The sequence below is a fragment of the Mustela lutreola genome, chromosome 17, assembly GCF_030435805.1.
Source record: "Mustela lutreola isolate mMusLut2 chromosome 17, mMusLut2.pri, whole genome shotgun sequence".
NCBI classification, from domain to species: Eukaryota; Metazoa; Chordata; class Mammalia; order Carnivora; family Mustelidae; genus Mustela; species Mustela lutreola.
This window is the reverse complement of record NC_081306.1, coordinates 11,253,372-11,278,493: the sequence shown is the minus strand read 5'-3', so window position 1 is coordinate 11,278,493 and position 25,122 is coordinate 11,253,372. Positions and strand designations below refer to the sequence as shown.

At 51.4% G+C, this 25,122-nt stretch overlaps 1 protein-coding gene across 1 annotated transcript in view; it reads left to right on the top strand.

Moving 5' to 3' along the window:
* The window catches only part of ABCC1 (ATP binding cassette subfamily C member 1), a 129,236-nt gene that overhangs the window by 37,823 nt on the left and 66,291 nt on the right, over positions 1-25,122 (top strand). The window contains exons 2-7 of the mRNA XM_059153924.1: positions 1,882-2,058; positions 4,674-4,799; positions 9,199-9,336; positions 10,809-10,934; positions 22,321-22,382; positions 23,639-23,770. Of these exons, the coding sequence (XP_059009907.1) occupies positions 1,882-2,058; positions 4,674-4,799; positions 9,199-9,336; positions 10,809-10,934; positions 22,321-22,382; positions 23,639-23,770 (761 nt within the window). The remainder of the gene's footprint in view (positions 1-1,881; positions 2,059-4,673; positions 4,800-9,198; positions 9,337-10,808; positions 10,935-22,320; positions 22,383-23,638; positions 23,771-25,122) is intronic.

Genomic DNA, 25,122 nt, shown 5'->3' with positions numbered 1-25,122 from the left:
GGTGGCAGATAGATGTGTAGGTGGGTGGATGGGTGGGTGAGCGGGTAGATACATGTCTATGGATGCACATATGGATGTCCACATAAGTGAGATAACTTTGGCTGTCGTCGGGGAGGACTGAATGGGGCCAGGAGGTCTGGAAACAGGGAATGGTTAGGAAATTATTGTCATAGTCCAGGCAAGGAATGATTGGGGCAAGCATCAGGTTATAGAAATGTGTCACGCATGAAGCAAGCTGCTGGTGTACATAACTGCATGTATTAAGGCCCAGCATTGTTTTTACTAGAAGGGCAAATTCCTTTGGAATGAGATTTTTCTGGCAGCTGCTCAGAAACGGTTCTGTATATAATAACCACCAACGGTTTAATCCCCTTTTCCACCATCACCTTAAGAATTAGAAGTGATGCGGAATCAGTTAAAATAATCACTCTTTGATATAAATCACACTTAAACTCTTACTCACAAGACTGTCTTCCAAATGTCCAAATCCACAGAGGCATGACCTTTGTCCTTTTTTAGGATTTCTTTGTGTCTAGAAGTTTCCCAGCTAATCCCTCTGTGTGCGTTGACCTTTTAAAGTTTATTTTTCAATGATTTCTTGTTCTTGGTTCTAGAGAAATAACTGTTTATATCACAGAATAATTACACCTCTGAAGAACCAGTTTGGGTACCCGGTAAAGACCCACTCGCTCACTCACTCTTTTTTGAAGTCAGATCCTTTTGTGTTTATTTGTTAGTTTTTTGTTTTTAAAGATTTTATTTATTTATTTGACAGATCATAAGGAGGCAGAGAGGCAGGCAGAGAGAGAGGAGGAAGCAGGCTCCTTGCTGAGCAGAGAGCCCAACTCGGCGCTCGATCCCAGGACCCTGGGATCATGACTAGAGCTGAAGGCAGAGGCTTTAACCCACTGAGCCACCCAGGTGCCCAAAGTCAGATCCTTTCTTTTCTACCCATCTTAATAACCGTTTTGAAGTGTACCCTCCAAGAGTGTTAAGTATATTTACATGGTTGTGCATAACTAGGTCTCTGTTCTGAGAAGCTCAAAGCTTCTATCTTTTATCAGATTATCAGATGTGTTTTTCAAGTGAAATGATCTTTTAGTTCTGTTACCTTTTCTTCAGTGGTCTTGAATGTGGCTTGAACGCTTAATATAACACCATAAGGTTCTGGGTTCCTTGGAGTTCCTTGGTGGTCTCACTTACTGATTGTGGGAAGGCTGCAGGGACCAGACATAGCTGGAGTTTTCTGGAGGGCGCACTGTCCCGTGGTGGGGAGAAAATGCTAGGAGGGAGGTAGGGGGCCTAGGGCCTGGGGCCTGGGGCCAGCTAGAGCACACGGGGCCTGTCCTGAGATGGGCTGTTCCCCAGCTCCTGCCGATGGTTTTGAGGTGGGAATTTGGGCCTGATGCTGTCAGATTTTTCTGATTTTCTTTTAAAGATTTTATTTATTTATTTGTCAGAGAGAGAGCACAACCAAGGGGAGGGGCAGGCAGAGGGAGACACAGGCTTTCCACTGAGCAGGGATCCCCATGCGGGACTCGATACCAGGATTCTGGGATCGTGACCTGAGCCAAAGGTAGATGCATAACTGACTGAGCCATGCAGGCCCCCAGGCTCCCTCTTTTGTATGATGCTGGAACTTGCCCCAGTTCCCTGGACCTGTGTATTCTCTGAGACAATACCTGCCTTCATGCCTTATTTTTGTTTCACAGTCTCTCTGACTGCTGATCTCTCCAGTTTGCATGTTCTTCCTAAGAGGCCCTCGGGTGTAGGGTCTTGTCTATTTTCTGAAACCCCATCGTATCGTGGTTTTGATGTCCACATGGACGCCTCTCCCTCCTCGGTGCCGCCTGTTGACCCTGAACCTGTTTCTGTCCTCAGGCGTGGGATGTCACGTGGAACACCAGCAACCCCGACTTCACCAAGTGCTTTCAGAACACGTTCCTCGTGTGGGTGCCTTGCTCCTACCTCTGGCTCTGCTTCCCCTTCTACTTCCTCTATCTCTCACGCCATGACCGGGGCTACATTCAGATGACCTATCTCAACAAAACCAAAACTGTAAGTCACTTGGGGTTTCATTGTGGTTGGGGAGGCGGGGTGTGCTTAAGTTGGGGACTGGTGGTTGGTGAAGACTGACGTAGTTCTTCTACTTAATCACGTTCCTTTTTCTAGAAGACAGATTTTTGATGGGGTGGGTGAAGGCCGAGGCTCTGGGTTCAGACATGGGTGCAGACGCGGGCTCTGCCTCTTGCTAGCTCTACGACCTTGAGCACGTGTTCTGACTTCCCTGAGCCCTTCCTGAGAGGCTCGACCTCGAGATTACCAGGAAATAATTGGGAGGTCTTCCTATCTGAGCTGAGGGTTTCTTTTCTTTCTTTCTTTCTTTTTTTTTAAAGATTTTATTTATTATTTGACAGACATCACAAGTAGGCAGAGAGAGAGGGAGGCAGACTCCCTGCTGAGCAGAGAGCCCGAATGCGGGGCTCAATCTCAGGACCCTGAGATCACGACCTGGCTGAAGGCAGAGGCTTTAACCCACTGAGCCACGCAGGCGCCCGAGTGTTTCTTTTTTATTTCCAGAACAAAAACAAAACCAAAAATGGTTTACCTTGAAACGATTTCAAACTTCTGGAAAGAGTGTCAGGGAAGATCCCAGGAACTCCCCCCACCAGCCCTGAATACCCATTATTCACAGTCACCAAATTCTAACATTTTGCCACACTTTTTTGCGATCGGCTCTTCTTCTCTCCGTACACATGTATGATTTATTTTTTCTGAATCATTTGAGAACCGGTAGCGTCTGTGCTATCTTTACTCGGTTTTTCCAGCATGTCTTTTCTCAAAACAGGGACATTCTCTTACATCCTGACAGCACAGTTACTAAATTCAGGCAATTTAACATGGACACAATACTTTAAAAAAAAAAAAATCTGTCCGTATTTTGCAATTTTGTCCCTCGTTCTACTCCTGTCCTTTCTTAGTACGGCTCCCCCAAGACCATTGAAGACCCAGTCTAGAATCATGCAGTGTATTTATTTATTTATTTATTTATTTTAAAAAGACTTTATTTATTTATTAGAGAGACTTCACGCTGAGTGCAGAGCCCAGCGTGGGGCTCAGTCTCTCCACCCTGAGATCATGACCTGAGCCAAAACCACGAGTTGGATGCTTAACAGATGGAGCCATGCAGGCGCCCCTCATGTGGCGCTTTTAGTCATGGCGTCTCTTGGGTTTTTCTTTAATCTGGAAGAACACCTCACCTTCCTTTGACACTGACCTATTGAAAGAGCCTGGGCCGGTTCTAGACTGAGTTCCTCAGCTCGAGTCTGCGTGATGTGTCCTCAGGACGTGGGTCACGCCATGTCCAGCTGGAAAACATCGGAAGCAGGGTTGTGTCCCTCGGGGGTGTTACAGCTGGGGGCTGTGGTGGTCATCCCCAGATTGAGAGGGTTCATTTTGATCGCTGGTCAGAGTGTTGCCTGGTTTCTCCAGTTGTACAGGGGCTGTGTCTCCCCTTCGAGAATAAGTGTTCTCCGGGAAGACGTGTGGAGAGCAGTCCCGTGTCACGTTCCTCATTCTGCTTTTACTTCTCCGCTTAGCATGTATCTCACTTCATTTGTACAGCCACGTTTCCCAAGACAGGAAAACTTGAATGTGTTTTTACTGAAGCCACCCCTTTGCCTACAGTACCCCCATCCAAACGTGTCTCATTCATACCACACAAAATGCTAATGATTTCTCTATGGTGTCTAGATCTAATGTCTTCCTCTCAGACCTTTGGGAGCACTTTTTTGGCAGAGCAACATCTCCCTTTAAAATGTAGAACAGATTTTACAAAGAAACCAACGAAAAGCTTTGCTCAGAAAGCCTCCAGTAGCTTCTCACCATGGGGAATAAAATACTTACCATGGCCCAGGCTGATCTGGCCCCAGGTCCTCCCCAGCCATCTCCCACACTCAGCGCTCATTCCACAGCAGCCATAAATCTGTCACACATGTTCTCTACCTCAGGGCCTTTGCACTTGTTGATCCTCAGAACTGATTTGTTCTTGCCCTCAAATATCCACATTTGGCTCCTTAGCTGTATGTCACCCGACTGCATAGGGCCCTCCCTGACCACCCCGTGTTACCTGTTGTCTTTCTTCTCCTGTTACTTATCACCCTCTGGTATCATATTATATATTTTTCAGTTTGCTTCTTGCCCATTATTTCCCCATTAAAATTTCCACTCCATGAAGGCAGGGACCTTTGTCAGTCTTGTTCATTGTTGTATCCTTCCCACTTTGGAAATAAGGTGGCCCACAGTGGGTCCTCAGTGACTGTTGTGGAATGAGTGCTTGTAGTGTGAGGTGCCTTAGGCAGGTGTGCGGGGTGGCAGATGGAGTTAAGCTGTAGACTGGGCTCTTGAATTTTCCGGGGATGGGAAGAACAGTGACCAAATAGTCACACCCTAGGTGCGAGAGGGCATCATACACTGGTTATAGACTTGCGTGTGATGACCCAGAGGGTGGCTCCCCCTGCCTAGGACTTGTCCATGCTCCAGAGGCCATGTGCTGTATCTAAGGACGGCAGCTGATAGTTTAGAGGTTGGCTCAAGGCTGAGCTTTTTGCAGGGGGGCTGGGGGAAAGTTCCAGTGTCTTCTGTTGTAAGACATATGTATCCTTCTCTTCCAGGCCTTGGGATTTTTGCTGTGGATCGTCTGCTGGGCAGACCTCTTCTACTCTTTCTGGGAAAGAAGTTGGGGCAAATTCCTGGCCCCAGTGTTTCTGGTCAGCCCAACCCTCTTGGGCATCACTATGGTAAGTCAGAGCTAGCTATCTGCCACGCACTGTGGAGGCCAAAACTAGCAGCCAGAGTGTAGAAATTAGAAGATCTCACAATAAAAATCCAAAAATCTGATTTCTCTTGAAAAAGCCAAAGGTGGCAACACCAGCCCCATAGTTTTCTGGGGCAACAGTCAGCCGGAGCTGAGAGACGAAGTGTGGCCTTGAAGGGGGCTATGTGCTGTGCACTTGGCCCCAGTCCTCACCGTGCCCTGTTGCCTTCCTTGCCCCTGGGGCTGAAAGGTGGCTGCCATCTTTGGTTGTGCCTGCTGTGTTCTATTCTCGTACTGCCTCGGTTGGCTGTTTATGTTAATTGTGTGGGACCTAATGGCCCCTTGAATTTTCAGCTTCTGGCTTATGGGGTGGGATGCCAAGCCAAATAAGAAACTACCCTGCCCCACGGAGGTCCATTATTTCATGGGAAACACAGCCAGAGTAAATGCTTTCTTATAAGCTGCCACATTTTAAGTCCTTAATATGGGCCTGGCACCATTTTTGGTGGTTTACACTTCCTGAAATTAGAAATCAGAATTCATCTGTTCTTAGAACAGTCTTGTCCCCCTTTGGCAGGGGAGGAGACGAAGGCTCCTACAGAGACATTAAATGTCCTCAGGGTCACACAGCTGAGCAGGGGGCAGTCCCTGTAGAGGCCCTCGTGCTACAGTGATGGGCTCTGAATTCACGGCCCTTCCTGCTTATGGACCCCATCCCTGGGTCCTCGGAGGCGCCTGGAAGGTTCTTGGCGAGCCCAGGCCTTGTGAGTTTGAGAATAAGGAGGGAAGCGACTTTGGGGCAGGATGTTTTGAGCTGGGAGAGTAGTGCGTCCAAGGAAGGGCTAGAGGCTGGGGTTGAAGGAGTGGCCACCTGTGAAGCAGGAATGTGGACTCGGACTTCAGGGTGTGGACAGCAGAGCTGACGGAGATGGGAAGGGAGAGGCGCGCTGGAGCCAGATTGTGGAGGGCTGTGCATCTTTTCATTTTTATTTATTTTGAAGGTTTTATTTGGGAGAGAGGAGAACACAAGTAAGGGGAGCAGCAGGCAGGGGGAGAAGCAGGCTCTCCGCTGAGCAGGGAGCCCAATACGGGGGACTCAATCCTAGGACCCTGGGATCAAGACCTGAGCTGAAGGCAGATACTTAACCGACTGAGCCCTCCCCAGGCACCCTGTGGATGGTGCATCTTTCTTGCACTCGTTAACAGTCCTGATCCCTTTACATATTAACTCACGTAGGGATTTTTGCTCATTATTCCTGCGTTCATAGATAAGCACATTGAGGCACAGAGAAGTGAAGGAACTGACCCAAGGTCACACAACCAGTTTGTGGTAGAACCGGGTTCACACCCCAGTGCCTACTCCACTGTTGGTGGGGTTCTTTGCCAATACCTGGCACTCCCCGTGGGCTTTGTTCACCTCTGTGTCCCCATAGCCGGGCACCATGCCTAGCGTGCCATAAGCACTTCATAAATATATCAAGGGTGTTAGGAAACGGAGAGCTTGACTTTCCTGGCCTGAACGTTTGGGCAAGAAGGTGTAAAGGTAAACTAGTTTTAGCTGGAGAGGCTCATACTCCCCAATTTTTCCTGTTCCTGGTCTTCTGATTCTTTGTTGACAAGTATGTCTGTGATGCTGGGTTCACAGGTGTGGATGGGCTGAGGGTCACCGGGCTTTATGCTGTTTGAGGCTCTGAGCTGGCTAAGAGGTGACCTGGTCTGTGAGATCCTCAGAGTCTTTCTTCCCCTGTGGGCTCCATGACAGGGTAAAGGAACAGCCCTGCTGTTCATGCTACAGTGAGAGTCTGTCTGCATCCCTGGGGGCAGGAGTATGGGATGAGAGCAGTCCACAGATATATTTGTATTTTTACAAATATATTGTATTTTTACAAATATACATACTTTTACTGTATGCCAGGAATTGGAGTTATGACAGACACAGTCCCTGTCCTCGTGGAGCCTATGCCCGATTGTGCCAACAGATACTCAACGAATGATTCCCCCCAAAGGCACAAAGTGTTTGCTCTTGTGCAAAGTGTCATAGGGGTGAAGTTTGGCGAATGTGTTTGGTCTGGGGGCCAGGGAAGAAGGGGTGATGGAGCTGAGGCTGAGCGGTGAGCAAGATGTTAAAAAGTTGAAGAGGCCGGGGGCAGAGGACTGTCCAGTTGGTGAGAAAAGCATGTGCAAAAGTCCTGGGGTCAGAGAAATTGAAGGGGTTGGCCTGTGTGGCTGCGGGAGAGGGATTAAGGAGAAGTGGGGAGTAGAGATGGCAAGAGGGCAGAGGGCTGACCCCGCAGGACCTGGAGCTTCAGGGTGAGTGGGTTTTGTTTTGTTCTGCATTCCCAAACTTGGGTTCTAAAGCTTTTTTTGTGCCATGGCCCTTTTCTCCTTTGCCAGTCAGGTCTTGAGGATTACGTTCCTCACATAAATACAAAGGCTCACAAGGAGACGAATCACACACACACATCATATGTGAAGATTTTGTGATTACGTCTGTGTTTTTACTTGAGGCATAATTTAAATATAGTAAAATTCACTTTTTTAACAAAATGAAAGTTCATGAGCTGTGATAAACCCACTTTGTCATGTAACTACCAGCTCCTCGGTTGGTTGAGATCTAGGACAGCCCCATCGCCCTAAAAAAGTTCCCTCGGGCTTGCCCCTGCTTTGTGGTCAGCCCCTCCCTCCACAGCCCCGTCCCCTGGCAACCACGGGTGTGTTTTCTGCCCCATCACTTTGCCTTCTCCAGAATGTCACGTGAACGCACCGTGCTGGCTGGGGGCTGTGTGCGGCTGACTTCTCAGACCGGCAGTTCAGCCGCCTTGCGAGTGTCCAAGTTTTAAGTTGCTCCGTGTGTTTGATGGTGTGGTTTTGCCCCACGTCGTTTTTTCCATCGTCCAGTTGCAGGGCCCTGGGTTTGGGAAACGAACTGTACTTAAACACAGTTAGCAAAAGATTAAAAAACAAAGTAAAAATATATGTACATTTCGTATGAAGACCTACGAGGGGGTAGGCTGCCCCTGTAATTTTCAAGTCGTGATGATCGCATGCGATCGTGGGAGAGAGCTTCAGCTATGTGTTTGCAGGCACGATTTCTAGTGACAGAGCCCCAGGTCCTGCTCATGCCGTGCGGTGTGTTGCCTCCACTCAGTGACCGGCCTTGCTGATTTGCGGGAATGTGAAGATGTGATTGTTTTTCCATCCAAGTTCATGGACCTCTGGGTTCCAGCTGCAGCCTGTCCTTGGACCCCACGTTAAAACCCCCGGTCCTAAAGGGAGATGTTTGGAGCAAGGGTGTGGCATGCCTGGTTCTGTGCTTTGAAAAGCTGAGTGTGGCCTCTGAGTGGAGAGTGGATTGGATTGTTGGGGCTGCGGGGTGGGGGGCTGCCCATAGGGTCACCCAGCACGAGGGGAGGGGGCTGGGGCCAGGGGAGCAGTGGGTGAACTGAGGACCAGCCCTGGTGGCAGAGCCAGTGTGAGTTGCTGATGCATTAAATGTGGCGAGGGAGGGAGATGGGGGCCCCCCAGGGAGGATGAATGAGGACAGACAGACGGATGTGCTTCTGGGGAGTAAAGGCAGGTGTCATGGGTGACCTCTAGCTCCTCAGAAGCCTGGCTCATGACCGGCTTTGGGGATGGGCCTTGGGAGGCCAGCTCTGCTTCTCGAGGGAATGACTGTGGCTTTTCTCCTAATTTTGAGAAAAAGCGGTCTTACCGCTTATGTTCTCTCCCTGATCGTTAAGTCATCTAAGACATGGAGTAATAGCCTCAGGTATCAGGAATGAAATAAAACCCCAGCCTCCCCTGCCCGCCGTCATTCTAACCAAGTCCCCTGCAGATGAGGTGTATAGGTGGAGGCAGATGATGAAACCTTCATCCCCTTAGGAAGGAGCGCAGTCCTCACTGTTCCCCAAGGGAGGAGAATTAGTCTGTCAGGACTGGGACTTCAGCATAGGTCTGTCCACCTGTAAAGCAAGGGTCGGCCCACTGCCTGTTTTTTAAATAAAGTTTTATGGGCACTCAGCAGTGCCCATTCATTCCGGAAAAAGTGTACCTCTCTCTTGTAAACTGAGCTGCTCCCTGCCTTCGCCGTCCTATTCTGGATCTACACACGGTGTCCCGAGATTCCCGCCGCTGTCACATGAGGGGCTGTGGTCCTCTCTCTCTTGCAGGTGAGGCAGCAGAGGCTCCGAGGACATCAGTGGCATTTCCAGGGTCCCCAGCAAGGCGAGAGCATGGCTGGTACCGGAGCCGGGTCCTCGCCGGGCTGCTTTTGGGCACCACTGAGCTGAGGGCAGCCGTACTCCAGGACTGCCGTCTGCTGGGACGGTGGGGTCCTGAGCCCTGGTCTTCTGACAACTCCCTTGTATGCTTCTCTCCTGCAGCTGCTTGCTACCTTTTTAATTCAACTCGAGAGAAGGAAAGGAGTCCAGTCCTCAGGGATCATGCTCACTTTCTGGGCTGTAGCCCTACTGTGTGCCCTTGCCATCTTCAGATCCAAAATCATGGCTGCCTTAAAAGAGGTAAGTGGTTGGGGCGCCGGGGTGGCTCAGTGGGTTAAAGCCTCTGCCTTTGGCTCAGGTCATGATCCCAGGGTCCTGGGATCGAGCCCCACTTCAGGCTCTCTGCTCAGCGGGGAGCCTGCTTCCCTCTCTCTCTCTCTGCCTGCCTCTCTGCCTACTTGTGATCTCTCTCTGTCAAATAAATAAAATCTTAAAAAAAAAAAAAAAGAGGTAAGTGGTGGCCTTATTCCACATCTTCCCGCAGCAGGCCCCTTGGAAGAGATGTTTGCTCCTTCCAGCTTAGGTGGAAATCACATGTTGCCATGGGAACCAGAGGATGGGTGCTACCTGGGCCCAGCTTCTTTACCAGGGATTTCCCCAGCTCATCCTGCCTTTGTTCTAGAACTTTCTTTCCTTAGGGCCCTACTTAATCTGTGTAGCTTCAGGGGCCCGTGTGGGTTCTCCAGGGGTTGGGAGCCACAGACAAATGCTCACCACCCTCTGAGCCTCTGTCCTCAGTAAACCGCAAGGCAGGTTGCCTCTCGATGCCGTCAGTCTGGAACGGAGCTCAGTGCGGAGTGGTATTTGCAGAGCGTCTGTCCCCCTGCCCCCTCATGGGGCCCAATACCTGTCCCCGTGTTACCTCGGTGCCATCAGCTAACACTCTGGCTAAGAAGTGGTTCTAGTTGGCTGTCGTACGCCACTCCTGGGAAGCCAGAAGGGCATGCTTTATCAGCCGCTACCCTGCTGTCCTCCGCCACCTTCGAGCTCCTCGGTCACTGAACGTTGATTAAGCACCTGCAGTGTTCGGGACAGACCATCTTTAGCACTGAGGGCAGCTGACATTTCTTGAGGTCATGTTTCCAAGGTGCCAGGCAGGGACTAAGTTTTTTTTTTTTTTAATTTCTTTTTCATGAATAATCCTATTAACTGCTCAGAATTACTCCTACGGGGTTTCTGAGCCTCGGCGCTAACTGATATTTTGGGCTGGAGATGTCTTTGTTGTGAGGGGCTCTCCTGACCTTTGTAGGTTGTTTGCGGTGGGGTGGGGTGGCATCCCTGGCCTCCACCCACTGGGTGCCAGGAGCAGCCCCCAAATCAACGGTGAGCAAGAGCATCCCCGGCAACTACCAGGTGTTCCCTGGGAGGTGACTTCCCCCTCCTCCCCACCCCAATTGAGAACCGCCCATCCATTTTTAGAAATCAAAGTGCAGAAAATTTGAGAGAGTTGGTAGCATCTGGGGGCCAGTACAAGGAGACCCAGGCTCTGACTATGGGCATGCTTCACTCCCACTCTGGAGCCTCCCTTCAGCACGTTGGCTGCCCTCACTGGGCATCGGGGACCGCACCGTGGTGTAACCGCTTTTCTCCTGCTGGGGGATGTGGCTCAGGGCAGGCGACCTTGTTCCTGGGTCTGCAGCCCGCTGCCCTGGCCTCTGCAGGCTGCTTCCAGAAAGTGATCTTCTCTTCCCCCTCCCTCGGCTCACGTTTAGGATGCTGAAATCGACGTGTTTCGCGATGTCACTTTCTACATTTACTTTTCGCTCGTGCTGATGCAGCTCGTGCTGTCCTGCTTCTCGGACCGACCACCGCTGTTCTCGGAAACCATCCACGACCCCGTAAGTGTGGTCAGAGACGTGTGTGTATGTGTGTGTGCGTGTGAGAAAAATACTGCCCCGTGCCAGCTCATGTGGATTAGCTCTCTGTTCTGTGCCAGTGTTGTCTGTCTGGGATCTCATTTCATCTTCCCCAAAGGCCCAGAGAGAGGGTGTATCACCTTCCCACTCTACAGATGGAAAAACAGAGGCCTAGCTGTGGCTAGGGGCACTTAATGATTCATAATTAAATAATTCATAATTGTCTATTCATAATAACAATTCATAATAATTCCTGATCAGTTATCTGATTCATAATTGTAAACAGCTGTGTCTTGCAGGCTGGTAGGTTTTCTCATTTGATTTCCATAGTGACTTTAGAACATGTGAGCAAACATTTAAAAGCTGGAAAATTTCCCAGAAATTCTAACTGTGCAGTTTTTCTAGAAAAATGAGGAGTTCTGGCAGTATTAGGACCACTATCCCCCACAGCAGCAGTTGACCTCAGCTGGGAGACGTGTAGCCCTACCTTACCGCAGTCCCCACCACTCCCTTTTGCCTTATGTAGTCTTGCTTCCTTTTATGGTCTGTGCCTGGCCCTTGGGGATTTGAATTGGTCTGTCCTGTCTGTTTGAGGCACAGGGAAATCCGTTATGTACCTGCGGATACGAGCGGGATAATGGCGGTAGGGCCAGTCTTCCTGCTGGTAGAATAAAAGGGAACGTAGTCCTTGACTGCTCCTACCTCTGTTCTTGCTCTCTGTTTCCCTCTTTTCTTTCCTCTCCATCCAGTGCCCCGTGCCAGGCTGGGCGCAGGGCTGTGGCAGTGAGTAAAGCAGTTCTTGCCCACCTGAGGCCTGTGTTGTTATGGGGGTGAGTTAGGGGATGGTGGACAAGGAGTAACCCAGGAGCCAAGTATTGTCGGTCAGGTGGCAGTAAATCCTAAGAAGGAGAAGAAAGCATGGAAAGGAAATGGATATGTTGTTTGAAGGTCACGGGCAGTTTTGATGTGATAGGAGCCATCAAGGGAGGCCTCCCTCATGAAACCTCTCTGGAGCGAGGCCTCGCGCGAGCTGAGCACATACCCAGAGGAGGAGTGGTCCAGGCAGAGGGGTGGCAGGTGCACAGGCCCTGGGGCAGGAGCTGCTGTGAAATGTCAAGGGAGCAGCAGGAAAGACCAGTGTGGCTGGAGCAGCGAGAGGCCAGACACGGCTAAGACAAGGCATCCCACAGGTGGGGACAGTGGCCTGTAGTCACATGAGCCATTGGATTTTGTTCTGAGTGGGAGGGGAGACTTTGGAGCATTTATTTGATGCTTTGTTCATGGTTAGTCAACTGTTAACTGGGCAAATTGCAGCCAGAGCAGTTTTCAGCTGCTGTGGCTCGGCTGGGCTTGGCCTGCATCTCAGCAAGGGGCTGAGGATGCCTTCGTGGGTGATGGAGGCACCTGTGGGGAGTCTGTTCGGAGGAGGTTGACCCTTGCCACCGTGTTTGTTAGAAACCCATGTCCCGGTGTGTGTTCCAAGAGGCCCCATTCTTGGACTTCCCTGATCGAGGAGGAACGGTGCTGGAGAAATGTGCAGAGAGAGAGAGTGTGTGTGTGTGTGTGTGTGTGCGCGCGCGCACGCATGTTGGTGTGTGTGTATGCGACACGTGTGTTCGTCTGCATGAAAATATGTGGGTGCATGTGTGTGTTCATGTGTTCTTGTGCGTGTGTATAAAGTTATTGAGGGCAGCACCCGTGGCTGGGACACCCACTGGATCCCAGCTCATGCCTGGCACAAAGGAGGGGCTCAGAGGGCTACAGCTGTCAGGTCTCCTGGGCCAAGTGTTCGTGTGTGTGGGTGTGGATGTTTGGCCATGGCGTGTCCCCATCAGGAAACTTTGATTAAATGTCAGGCCGTGCTGTGGAGCTGGCGAGTGCAGAGACCAAGTCATCATACCCGCCTGAGTGGCCACAGACCCCGCTCTGCTCGGAGGGCAAACTGAGCCCAGGAGATGCTGGCAGGGCGACCCGAACCCCACCTGGGCTCCCAGACTCCCTGTAACACCTGAGATTCTGCCTTCCGGAAGGGACTGTCTCACATGCTCTGGGCTGGGGGAAGGAGTTTCTGATTTCCGGTTCCCCCTGGGGATTTGGATAAAGCTCCTTTCGCTTCTTTTCCTGGGTGCTCGCAGAGCTGGCTTCCTCCTCCTGTTGTACTGTCTGCGTTCCCGGCAGCCAGGGTCACTCTGCCACACCAGGGCAGCTGGAGGCTGGGCTGCAGGGGGCTGGGACACCCCGACTCTTGTCCCCTGCCATTCTTTTTTTTTTATTATTAGGAATGGAAGCTTAGAGAAGATGATTGGGACTGTTAGGCCCTACCTTACACCCTGAGTCTGATGGGGGAAGCGACAGGTGTCACGGAAGAGGAGCCTCTGGTTGGAGTTGGGTAGATCGGGGGTTCCTCTAGCCCTTCAGCATTCATTAAGCATCTGTTTTACCCTCTGCATGGTTCTGGGGACACGGCAGGGTGCACAGTTGACGTGGTTCGTGCATCACTACGGCTATCCGCTACCCCGTAACAAAGCACCTTGAATTTGGTTCCATAAAACAATAGTAGTTTATCCTTAGGTTTCCTCCTCCTGGGAATTTCCTGGGCTCAACTGGGCGGCTCCCCTGCGGGGTCTCCCGCAGCCTCGCTCACGTGTCCGGTGGTTAGCACTGGCCCCCAGCCCGAGCCTCCAGTGGAGTCTGACAGTCCACGTCTTCGTGGCCTGGGTGACATCACGGTGCAGCGGTGCACGTCTAAGAACGTGTTCCTAGACAGAGAGCTAGGTGGAAGCTGTGTCACCACTTACGACCCAGTCCCAGCACCCCGTGGTGTCACTCCTGCCACACTCTCTTGATGGAGGCCATCCCGAAAGTCGGCTTGAGTTCGAGGAGTGGGGACATAACCTGCCCCTCTAGGTGGGGGCAAGGTCCTAAGAAGAGCTTGTGGGATGGCTGATGACTTCTGGCCGTAATTTGGAGAGTGCAGTTTACGGGGTAAGTTCAGGAAGCTTGTGGCCTCACAAGGGACAGTCATCGATGGGGTGAGCAAACAGCTGTGCAACTCCAGGCGTGAAGAAGCCTGGGAAGCCTGAGAATCAGGGTGTAGGACTTAAGATTTGTGACCTCAGGCAAGTCCCTCCTCCTTCCAGAACCTCAGTGCTGCCTTCTTGAAAATGGGTCAAGGCTCCATGTGGTGCTTGCGGCAGCCGCTTCCCCCCCGGGACCTGAGGCCTGTGATGAGGAGGGGAGCACACAGTTAGGTGCTTTCTCTGCCTGTCTCCCCCTTCATCATCAGGGCTTGCATCAGAGATGCAGAGAATCTGGCCCCAGCTGCCCTCCTGAGGTGAGAGCCTCGGTCATAGGTTGCTTATTCTTGGAGGTGGCGGTCAGCTGTGCTCCTGGAGTGGCCTGGGTCAGGCGAGGTCTGTGGTGGGGGGAGCTGGCAGCACTGGGCTGCTCTGGGCTCTCTCCAGCTGAGTCAGGAAGCCAGGGTCCGCCCCAGCTGGCCCTCTGCCATTTGCATGACTCAGACATCTGTTCTGGTCTTGGTTTTTTGGTGGGGCTGCTCCGCTCTCTCCTCCAGGCCTGCGGCTGCCTAGACTCTTGGAGCGGCTGACCAAGCCTCACAGGGCTCTCCCGGGGTTCCTGTCCAGCTCCAGCCTATGATCCTTCAGCTTGCAGGCCTGGAGGCTCCTGCTTAGGGTGGGGTGGGAGGGTGGGAGGAGGTGTTTCCATTTGTGCTTGGAGGCGTCAAGGGCAAACGTGGTCGGTAGCATAAACCCCCACTTCTCAGAGTGGGGTCATCAGACCAGCTACATCAGCACCCCCAGGTTCTGTTAGAAACGCAGCATTTTGGCCAACTGAGCCCTGCTGCGTGAGAGTCTCACTTTAACGAGATCCACGGGTTGAAAAGCATTGGTTTAGCACATTTAGGAAAATCACTCAGCTCGCGCGGTGTAAGAGGTATTTTTAGCCCGGTCCGTAAATAAGGAATATAACCCCCCACCCCAACCAGTATTTTGCTGTGAATACGTCAAACTTGCAGAAAAGTTGAAAGAATGACACAGCGAGTTCCCATCTACTCACCAGTCTGATTTCACAGTTAACATTTTGTGAACCTTGCTTCATCACGTATCCGGCCGGCCAGCCGACCAGCCAGCCAACTCCCTGATTTTTTTTGTAGCTGACACTTAACTTGGAAATTGTTGGTATCCTTCCCCCAGACGCTGGGCCGTGCCAAGAGTTCCGTATCTGTTTAACATTTCTGTTTTATTTTCTTAAAGCAGAATTTGCATAGTGATATTGCTGAATCTGACGTGACTGTTTGATGTCTGCTGACAAAAGGGTATCCCAAGCTTGCCCTGTCAAGATCTAGAACATTACCAGGACCCCAGAAAGTTCCCTGCTGCCCCTCCTGGTCTGTCTCTGCCCTGCACACCCCAGAAGCAGCCACGGAGCTTGGACTGTTTATGAAAGCATCGTAAACGCAGTGTTAAAGGCTTTTCCCCCTTCTGCTATTGGTCGTTAGTAGTTCAGTGTGGTGTGGGACCCAGGGGTGGGGGTGGAGGTGGTGCTCGGTGCTCAGCCAGACTCTGAGAATGGAAATGAACAAACTTGACCATCGAGGAGAGGGCAGTGGACAGATAAACCAAGAGCTCTGGGCTGGCCAGTGGGCTCTGAGGCTAGGCACGTGCTAGGGGCGCAGGGGCCCGTGGAGAGATTCCTAGCTCAGCCTGGGGCTCCAAGGCCAGCACCCAGGGGAGGAGAGGCCTGCATCCAGGGAGTAAGAGACATTGGTCAGGCCAGCAAGGCTGCACAGGAAGGTCCTCCTGGCAGAGGACCAAGTGTGTGCAGAAACCCAGCTGTATGCAGGAAACCGTGGGTGTTGGGGAGCTGCATGGTGTGCTTGGCTGGGCTGGAGGGGCCGGGGAGCCGAGTGTGCAAAATCAAGGGTAGACGCGAGTGTCACCCTGAGAACTTGTGATCTTGACCCAGTGGAGGATTCTCAGCATGGGGAGTGACACTCTCAGGTTGGAGGACCCCTCCCCACCCCCCCACCCCCTCCCCCGGCTGAGAGGAGGAGGGTGTGTGGAACACGAAGAGGCTGGTGGCACTTACAGCCGTTCCAGCTGTGCAGGCGGGTCAGGAGGGAGGCTGAGCTGGACGGTGACCGTCTGTGTTGTTACTATTTTTTTTTTTTTTAAGATTTTGTTTATTTATTTGACAGAGATCACAAGTAGGCAGACAGGCAGGCAGAGAGAGAGGGGGAAGCAGGCTCCCTGCTGAGCAGAGAGCCTGATGCGGGGCTCAATCTCAGGACCCTGGGATCATGACCTGAGCTGAAGACAGAGGAATAACCCACCGAGCCACCCAGGCGCCCCAGTTTCTGTTGTTTTAACATAGTCCATTCGAAGCAGCTCTGTGAGGCAGGATGGTGAGCCTCCCCTCATTGTAAGAGAACACGGAGTGCCAGAGTGCTGGAAGGTCTTGCCTAAGATGAAAAGCCTTTCTCCTGGGTTAGTGCACTTGGGTGTGCATCACATGGGAGGCCTGATAAACCGTGGACAACTGATGCCCACCCCCAGAGTCTGCGCCAGTGGATTTGGGTGGGACCCAGGTTTTGCTTTTCTAAGAACTCCTCAGGCACCATGGCTGCTGGTGATGGAGGGGCACATTGGAGCACCCGTGCCCTCAGCCATGCTGCTGTATCTCACACCCCTTACTGCTGGGTGTGAAGGCAGTGCAGAGTGCGAGTTAACCGGCAGAATCAGCGCCAGAAAAGCGGTGCGGGGCTCCAGAGACCATGTGACATAAAGGCCACGGTGCTGAAGGAGCCAGCCAGGGTCCCCAGACTGCCCGGGCTGAGCTAATGAATGACCAAAGAATGATCAAAGAACCAGTGCCTAGGACTGTTGTACCAAATGGGTTTAAGCCGCGTGGTTTCTGGCCAGATCGGCGAGTGCCAGATACAGATGCCAAAGAATGTGGCTTTCCATCCATGGTGCACACATCAGACTTTCTTCCTGCCCTTCCCTTCTTCCAAGGCTTGTCTGAGTCTTTCTCCTTTCTGAGTGAATGGGACGCCTGGTAATAAGACTCCGGGCTCCTTGCTGGAACGCGAGCTGCTCCGCCCCAGCCTCAGTGGCTGGGAAGCCCCGGGGTGGTAGCTTTGAGAATGTTCTGCTTGGTTTCGGTTGAACGGGATGCCCTCTGGGTTCTCATCCAGCACCCGTGCCCTTTGTTTTTCTTCTTTAGTTTTCAGTTCTTGACTCCTCCAGACTTCAAGTTGTCTGTGATCATATAAGGCCTTCAATATCAGGTAGGGACTTCCAGAAACCAGCTCCCAAACTTAAGAGAGTTCCTTCTCTGGCCCTGGCAACGCGGGCCTTCTGTTGGCATGACAGGACGGCTTCTTGTAATCTGAAAATCCCCATTTGGAAGCAAAGGAGGGAGGAGGCGAATTGGACAAAGCTCTTAGAGCATGCAAATTAGAAACTGTGAAATGTTCTTATAAATAATGCGATCTCATTGCATTTGCCGGGGGAATTTTCCTGCAGCAGCTGGGATTTTTCCTGGCCAGGGTGAGGATGAATCTTTTCCCTCTGGGCGGTTGTTTCTTACGGTCTCATGGGTACGGACTCCATTTGTATCCAGGAGGATGGAAAGGCAATGAACTTGCCTTCAATTCCGCAATCGGAAGGTTGTTTTGGTCCTGCCCCACGGCTAGAGTTGCCTGATGTTGAGAGAATGCCAGGATTTGTGGACCTCTCCTGTGTGCATATGCCTAACACCGGGCTGTTTGCAGTGGGGCTCGTTGCTGAATGAGAAAAAAACATCGTACCCTTGAGAATGAGAAAAAGACATCGCACCCCGCCTGTGTGGGTGGCTGACTTCGGGCCCGCCCTTGCGTCCTTTGGGCTGATGCAGCCCCTCGCAGGCACAGGACTTGGAAGTCTGCCTCTCAGACTTGGAAGGCTGCCTCTCAGCCCCGACCTGCCCCACTGCCGGGCATCTCTGTGCAAGGTCTGTAACTCACACAGCGACTCTCCATGTCAAAGCCGAGAGTGAGAGAAGCCCGGGTTTGGAGGCAAGCGGCCGTCGTTTGAACCCTGGTTTTATGCCTTAGTAGTCCCTGTTTCAGGGTGTTGGGAGCTCTGATACAAGCAGAGCTTCACCAGCTCTCTCTGTAGCGAGCCAGACGGGAAATACTTAGGCTTTGTTAACCACATAGCTCATGCTGTGGGTACTCCCCTCTGCGTCGGGGCTTGGAAGCAGACATGGACAGCGTGTGAATGAACCATGATCACCGTGTGGCGGTCGTACCTTACAGACACGCAGCCAGCCTGTGGGCCTCTCTCTGCCAGCCCTCGTGGAAAGCATCTGGTTCGGCGCTCAGTGTGCCGTGGGGCTGCGGGAAGCAGAAGATGTTATCGTCATTGTTTCAGAGTTAGTATTAATACCATTACTACCGCTTCTTCCAGCTGTCACCCTGTGCCAGGTGCTATTCTAAGGAATCGTAACATGTTCCATCTTGTTTAGTCTCCTCGCCAGGTAACTTGGCTGAGGGCCCGTAGCTGGTAAATGGCAGGACTGGGATTGGGAGCCTCCCTCTCTGAGCTCCTCTTTGCTGTTTGCTGCCTCTCCTGTAAGCAAGCCCCGGCCCCCATCTCTCTCTGACACCTTCATTTTTCTTCTTCGTTGTGGCTCTCCTGTTGATACTTAAATATGTATTCCCATCATCTTGCTAATTGTCCATCCCAGATGGGAAGCGGTATCAGGTGGGGACCTCTGCATCTTGTCTGGTCCCCAGCCACCTCTTGGCATCTAAGCAGGCCCTCCCTAAATATTTGCTCAAGAAATAACTGAGTCATTGTTGGCTGTGCCCCACCCCCTTCCATTTCACCTTTCCCACTGGAACCCCACCTTTTCACCCTGGGGTGGAATCGGGCTACAGTGGAGGTGTATTTGAGATCGACATGATAACCCACCCACCACCAGCCTCCTGAGCAAATGCCGCCGCCTTCCCCACGAATAATGTTGCCGCGCTGGGTTGGAAAAGCTCCAGCTTACAGCACAGACCTGTGGACTCAATCACTTGTCCCTCCTTGCAGTCGCGTGAGTAGGCTGAGCAGCTGACGCACCGCTCCCTGTCACCCAGATTCCAAAACCGAGGCTTCAAGCTGGAGGCACTTGCCCCACCTCGTTCAGCGAGAAAATGGCCTCTCAGGGATTTGAACCCAGGCTCCAAAGTCTGAACTCACTGTCCTTTAGGTTGGTCTGGAGCACAGGTCTTTGAGGCAGATAGCACCTGATTGCCTTATTAAAAGTCTCCTGAGGCCAGGGCCCCAGCCCACAAGCAAGCCCACAGGCACTGATCTGAGCTGGTCTGGAGTGGGTGTTCAATGGGTTCCCTAGGCTGGACTCTGGTGCAGGTGGGGCTGGGAGCCTCCTGATACCCCTGTGGTCCCTGCGTGGAGCCCGGTGGTTCTGGGCCCAGGATGCATGTTTTTGTCCATAGGGAAGCTTCTCGTTTAGCTTTTTATGGAAGCTTGCACACGTGTACAGAAGTAGGCAGCAGCGGGTAACAGAGGACCGTAGACTACCTTTATTCTGCACCTTCCTGCATAAGTACTTCAGTACCTGTCTCTGAAAACCAGGGAGTTAAACATGTTTAGTAACTTTTTTTTTTTTAAAGATTTTATTATTTATTTACTTGAGAGAGAGACAGTGAGAGAGAGCATGAATGAGGAGAAGGTCAGAGAGAGAAGCAGACTCCCCATGGAGCTGGGAGTCCGATGCGGGACTCGATCCTGGGACTCCAGGATCATGACCTGAGCCGAAGGCAGTCGTCCAACCAACTGAGCCACCCAGGCGTCCCTGTTTAGTAACTTTTTATTTGGAAATAAACTCGGCTTAGCAAAGGTTGCATGAATAGAATTCGTGCGTGCCCTCCACCCACCTCTCCCAGTGAGACTGTCTGAAAGATAAGGATTTTAAACAGCCCAACGGTCCAACGGTGACCCCACTCTCTGGCCTAAAAGCATTCATAGTAATCATTGGGTATTGCCGAATATTCTAGTAATCCCCTGCGGTTGCAAAATGGCCCATTGTCTTAATGTTCTGTCATTCATTCTTTGCTTATTAGCTGGACTGTATTTTGGCGGTGGCGGAGGGACAGAGAAGAGGGAGAGAGAGAGAATGTCAACCAGGCTCCGTGTCCAGCAGAGAGCCCGATGCGGGACTCGATCTCCCAACCCTGAGGTCATGACCTGAGCCGAAATCAAGAGTTGGAGGTTTCACTGACTGAGCCTCCCTGCTGGGCTGATTCTATGCAAAGACATTTCCCTTTTCTCTCTTTGGTCACCCTCTGGTGAAGTTCATTTAGAAAAGCTGGGGAACACGCTTGGCTCCTGCCCTTTCTCTGTTTTCTAAGACCGTGGCTTGGTTCACATGTGTCTTGGCATGAGCGACACCAAGGGGTTGCCCTTTTTTTTTTTTTTTTTTTTTTTGTCCCCCCAGTGTCATTGTGAGATTGTGTCTTTAATCAGACATGATGGTCGCAGTCATTTCTCCTTATTGGCCTGATGGCAGCTCCCTTCATCCCTTTTGGGGCAAGTTCGGAGCCGCTTCTGGTTGTGGCTGAGGACTTTTAACTCCACACGGCTTTAGCTTCCGTGGTAACAGGTGTGAGAAGACAGTGGAGGCTTATCTGGGACATTTCCTGCCTAGCTGCTTTGCCAGGGAGACTCTGGGAGCGAAAAGCAAACATAAAAGCTTGATGTCCTGGTCTCACCCAAGACCAGCTTGATGAGACTCTCGGGAGGTGGAGACCAGGTATGGTGTTATTTTTAAAGCACCTGCCGCCTGGATGGAAAACCACTCTGGCAGAATGTGTGTGTTTGTGTGTTTCCAAGGCTGTCTCTGAAAAAATGCTGGAACATGGAGCAGCCTCCTCTGTTAGAGATCTTATTGCTGCATGGTGACCCCTCCCCCCCTTGACTAAAGCATATATTTTACAATATAGATCTGAATGTTTTCACTGTGGAAAGTTGGCCCTTGTGTGTGGTCTCTGAGGCTCCATGCGGACATCCTTTTCTGTGTGTGTGTGTGTGTGTGTGTGTGCGCGCGCGCGCGCACGCGCGCGCTGTTGGAGCTCATTTCTGTGCCTCTGGGAAAGAGGTTCTGTGAGCGTTTTCTTGGAATATGTTGATGACTTGCCTTTGCCCTTGGGATAAGGACCAAAATCCCTTACATGGCCTCCAGTATAGACTGCTCAGCCCCTTCTAGGTTCCCAGAGTGGGTTATGCCCCCTTCTGCCACAGGACCTTTGCACACACACAGTCTTGGGGCTGAGACTGCCTTGCTCTCTCCCCCTTTCCTCGTTTTCCTCTCCTCAGTTTTCAGACCCCAGCTCAGGGACGCTTTCTCTGACCTTCATCCCCTAGATCAGCCCCCATCCGCTTATCGGCTCTCTTGCTGTGATCTCACTAAGATACCAGTGACCTCACTGGTACACTGACCTAGCTTCAGGGAACGATCCTCATGCCAGTTGAAGTTGTGTGTTTGCTCACAGGACTATATGATTAATGTCTCTTTCTGAAGCCTGTTAGGGACTCGCCGTCTGTGCCCTCTGCTTCCAGCGGGGGGAGCCTGACAAGACCATTCCATCCCTCTGCTCTTCTGTTTCTTTAACTCCAAAGCGAGGATGATGCTTTTAGCTACTTCCTAGGGTGGTTGCAAAGATTGCAGGAGATCATGTGTGTAAAGCACTTACAGCAGAGTTAGCCTGTACAGAAGTTAGCAGGTGTCACTGTTACTCTAGTGCACTGCAGGCTTCCTGAAGGCGGGGGTTGTGTCTGCTCAGATTTATATACATGGTGCTGGGCATGTAGCAGGTGCTCAGAAAATACGTGTTGAATGAACGAATGAAACAGGAATAATAGTAATTCCCACGCTTGTAAGGTTTTGTGAGGATGTAAGATGATGCTGGCTCTTGGTAGAGCGTCCGGCATGTAGCTGGTGGTCAGACGGTTATTTGTTGAATGGATGAGTCAGTGAATGAAGGGAGTAACGGGCACACTCCCCAGGTTGCCATGGAATTGAATATAAGGCAGGGAGGAATATAAGGCTTTTGCACATAGTAGACACTCAGGAAATATTTCCTGGATAACACTGGCGAGTTGCCATGTGTTTCTTTGACAGTCACGGGGGCTCGGGAGAGAAACCCTTTTGGGGTGCGAGTCCTCGGTGGGAGGGGGTCTGCTGGTCCTTCGAGAGTAAGAGTGCTCTGCTCCCTGCTTGTTGCCAAGCGTGCCTAGACGAGAGGTTTAATTGATCATTTCCTGTTTATTCCCACCCCGTGTGTTCTCTCCACTAGAATCCCTGCCCGGAATCCAGCGCCTCCTTCCTTTCCAGAGTCACCTTCTGGTGGATTACAGGGTAAGGCCAGGCGGGTGCTTCGGGCCTGCTGTCCCTTCATCAGCCCTTCAGTGCACGTGCTGAGCACGCCTGTCCTGGGCCCTGGGGCTCAGACGCGGACCCTCTGCCCGTGTGCACGGACTTGACGTGTGAACCATAAATGGCTTGCAGCACTTCTGTGCATGGCTTCACCCAGGGCACTTAGAAGCCATGTGCTCTTGGTTTTCGGATTTGGGTTGTTTTTTTTGTTTTTTTTTTTTTAAACATCAGGTTAATTACAGTTGTTGGCCAAGAAATAAAATTGCCATTAGAAAAATAATGCCATGCCCTGTAAGAAATGTGGGTATAAGAAACAGGCATAGATCCACAACCAGAAACTCCCAAGGCACCTGCTCACTTTAGGCTCCCTTCCTGTCTTTTTTTCCCACACATTTCTTCCTGCACGATGTTGCATCTTACCCAGGATTCTATGAATCCCTTTTCCTCCATAAGCACTGTTCCTTGTCTTAATAAACTTTGCACAGACATCTTTTTTTTTTAATTAAATACTGTTCACATTATCAGTTAAAGAACATCTCGGGGACAGTTGGGGTCATTGGAGTGTGGACTGCGGGTCATGCCATCGTTAGATTTCTGATTTTCGTGAGTTGCTCTCTGGCTTCTGTGAGAGTGTGCCCTTTTTCTAAGGGGGATGCACGGTAACAGGGGTGCAACCATGCTGCGTCCACAGCTTCCGCTGAAGGGGTTCAGAGAAAAAGTCTCTGTGTGTATATTTATAGGTAGAGAGAAGAGTACAGCAGATGTGGTAAGATGTTAGCAGCGGTGAGCTGGGGGAGGGGTAGGTATTCATGTGATTTTTCTGTAAGTTTGATAATGATTTCAGAACAAGTTACAAGTGACAGGTTTATGTTCTTTATGGAAGTGTCCAAACATGTAGAAAGCAAGTCTAACCAAACTCAACAAACTGATCGTTGGGATTTAACGATGATGACTGCTTTGCCACTGAGTCTTAAAAACTTTTTTTTAAAGTGGAGCCACTGTAAAATCTGTATCCTGAGTACTCTGTGTCTTTGAAAAATGAAGGCATGTTTTCTGGGCGACCTAATGGAATTAGGGGTGATGAGTTAATGTGCCCAGATGTGTCCCGTGCATATTGCGATTTTCCTAAGTGCGTGCTGATGTCCGTGGCGGTGGGCTGGTGTGGCGGGTGTGGGCGACAAGGGTCTACGTCCCCTTGCTGCGACTCTCATCTCCTTCCCCTGGTGTTTTGGCCCCAGGCTGATGGTTCACGGCTACCGCCAGCCGCTGGAGAGCACTGACCTCTGGTCCCTGAATAAGGAGGACACGTCAGAGCAAGTGGTGCCCATTTTGGTAAAGAACTGGAAGAAGGAGTGTGCCAAATCCAAAAGGTAAGTGCGAGCCTCTTGCCTCAGGGGAGAGCTGGGCGTTCTCTAGGACCACCGGGTCACCCCCTTTCCTGCCGCCACGGTGCAGAATGGTGGCGGCGTCCCCTCTGACTAGCTTCGGGGTCCTGGGCGAGCTGCTTCACTCTTCCCAGCCGTGGTCCGCTCATCTGCAAAATCCAGGAAGAGTCTTCCACGTAGCTAAGGCAGTCTGGGTAGACAAAAGTGAAAGATGGATGCTGGTTGCTTGGGCCCTCGGCAAGGGCATGCCTGGGGTGCGCAGCCCCGCTCTGCCTGAGACAGCGGCACCTTACCTGTCTCACCGGGAGCGTCCGGCCTCCTGAGTGTTCTTGCTCTTTTCACTGTTTTGGCTTCGACACACCAAGCCCATCGCTTCAGCAGCTATTCTGCCCAGGAAGCCCTCACCAAGGGTGCTTTGGACTGTGCTGCATTTAAAAAATAAAATAGACTTTACTGGGTTTTTTTTTTTTTTTCCGTCTTTAAGATTGTATTTATTTATTTGACAGAGAGAGAGACAGCAAGAGAGGGAGCACGAGCGGGGATGGGGAGTGGGAGAGGGAGAAGCAGACTCCCCGCTGAGCGGGGAGCCCAGTGCGGGGCTTGATCCCAAGACCCCGAGATCATGACGCGAGCCAAAGGCAGATGTGCAAAGACTGAGCTACCCAGGTGCCCCTAGACTTGAGTTTTCACAGTGGAAGGCACAGGGGGTTGTGTGTAAGCCCCCCCTTTCCCATACATAGTCTCCTTTGTTATCAGTGTCCCCCAGCAGAAAGGATATTTGTGAGAATTGATGAACCCACGCTGACGATCATAGTTTGCATTATGGGTCACATTTGCTGTCCTGAATTTTATTTTATTTATGTATCTTTTTTAAGATTTTTAATTTATTTATTAGAGAGCATGCGTGAGCAGGGGGAGGGACAGAAGGAGAAACAGACTCCTTGCTGAGCAGGGAGCCTAATGTGGGGCTCGATCCCAGGACTCTGGGATCATGACCTGAGCCAAAGGCAGACACTTCACCGACTGAGCCCCGCAGGCGGCCCGGTATCCCGAGTTTCAGACACGCCACCCACATGAGCTGCATGCCATCCCGTGACCTCTTACCAGGTTATTTTGGGAATCAGGCCAGGGCCTCCCCAGCACATACTTGATTTCATCAAACCTGAGACATCCTCAGTTATGTGAAACAGCATTGTATTACGTGCTGGTAAGAAAGGAAAGTGGCTGTTACAGGAGGGTAGGTCCTGGGCCTTGGCCTGTGTCCCGTGTCCAGAGGAGGCAGTTGAGAACTTACGGGTGACATGGGGGTGGTAGAGGGTGGTGGCAGGAGAAGAAAC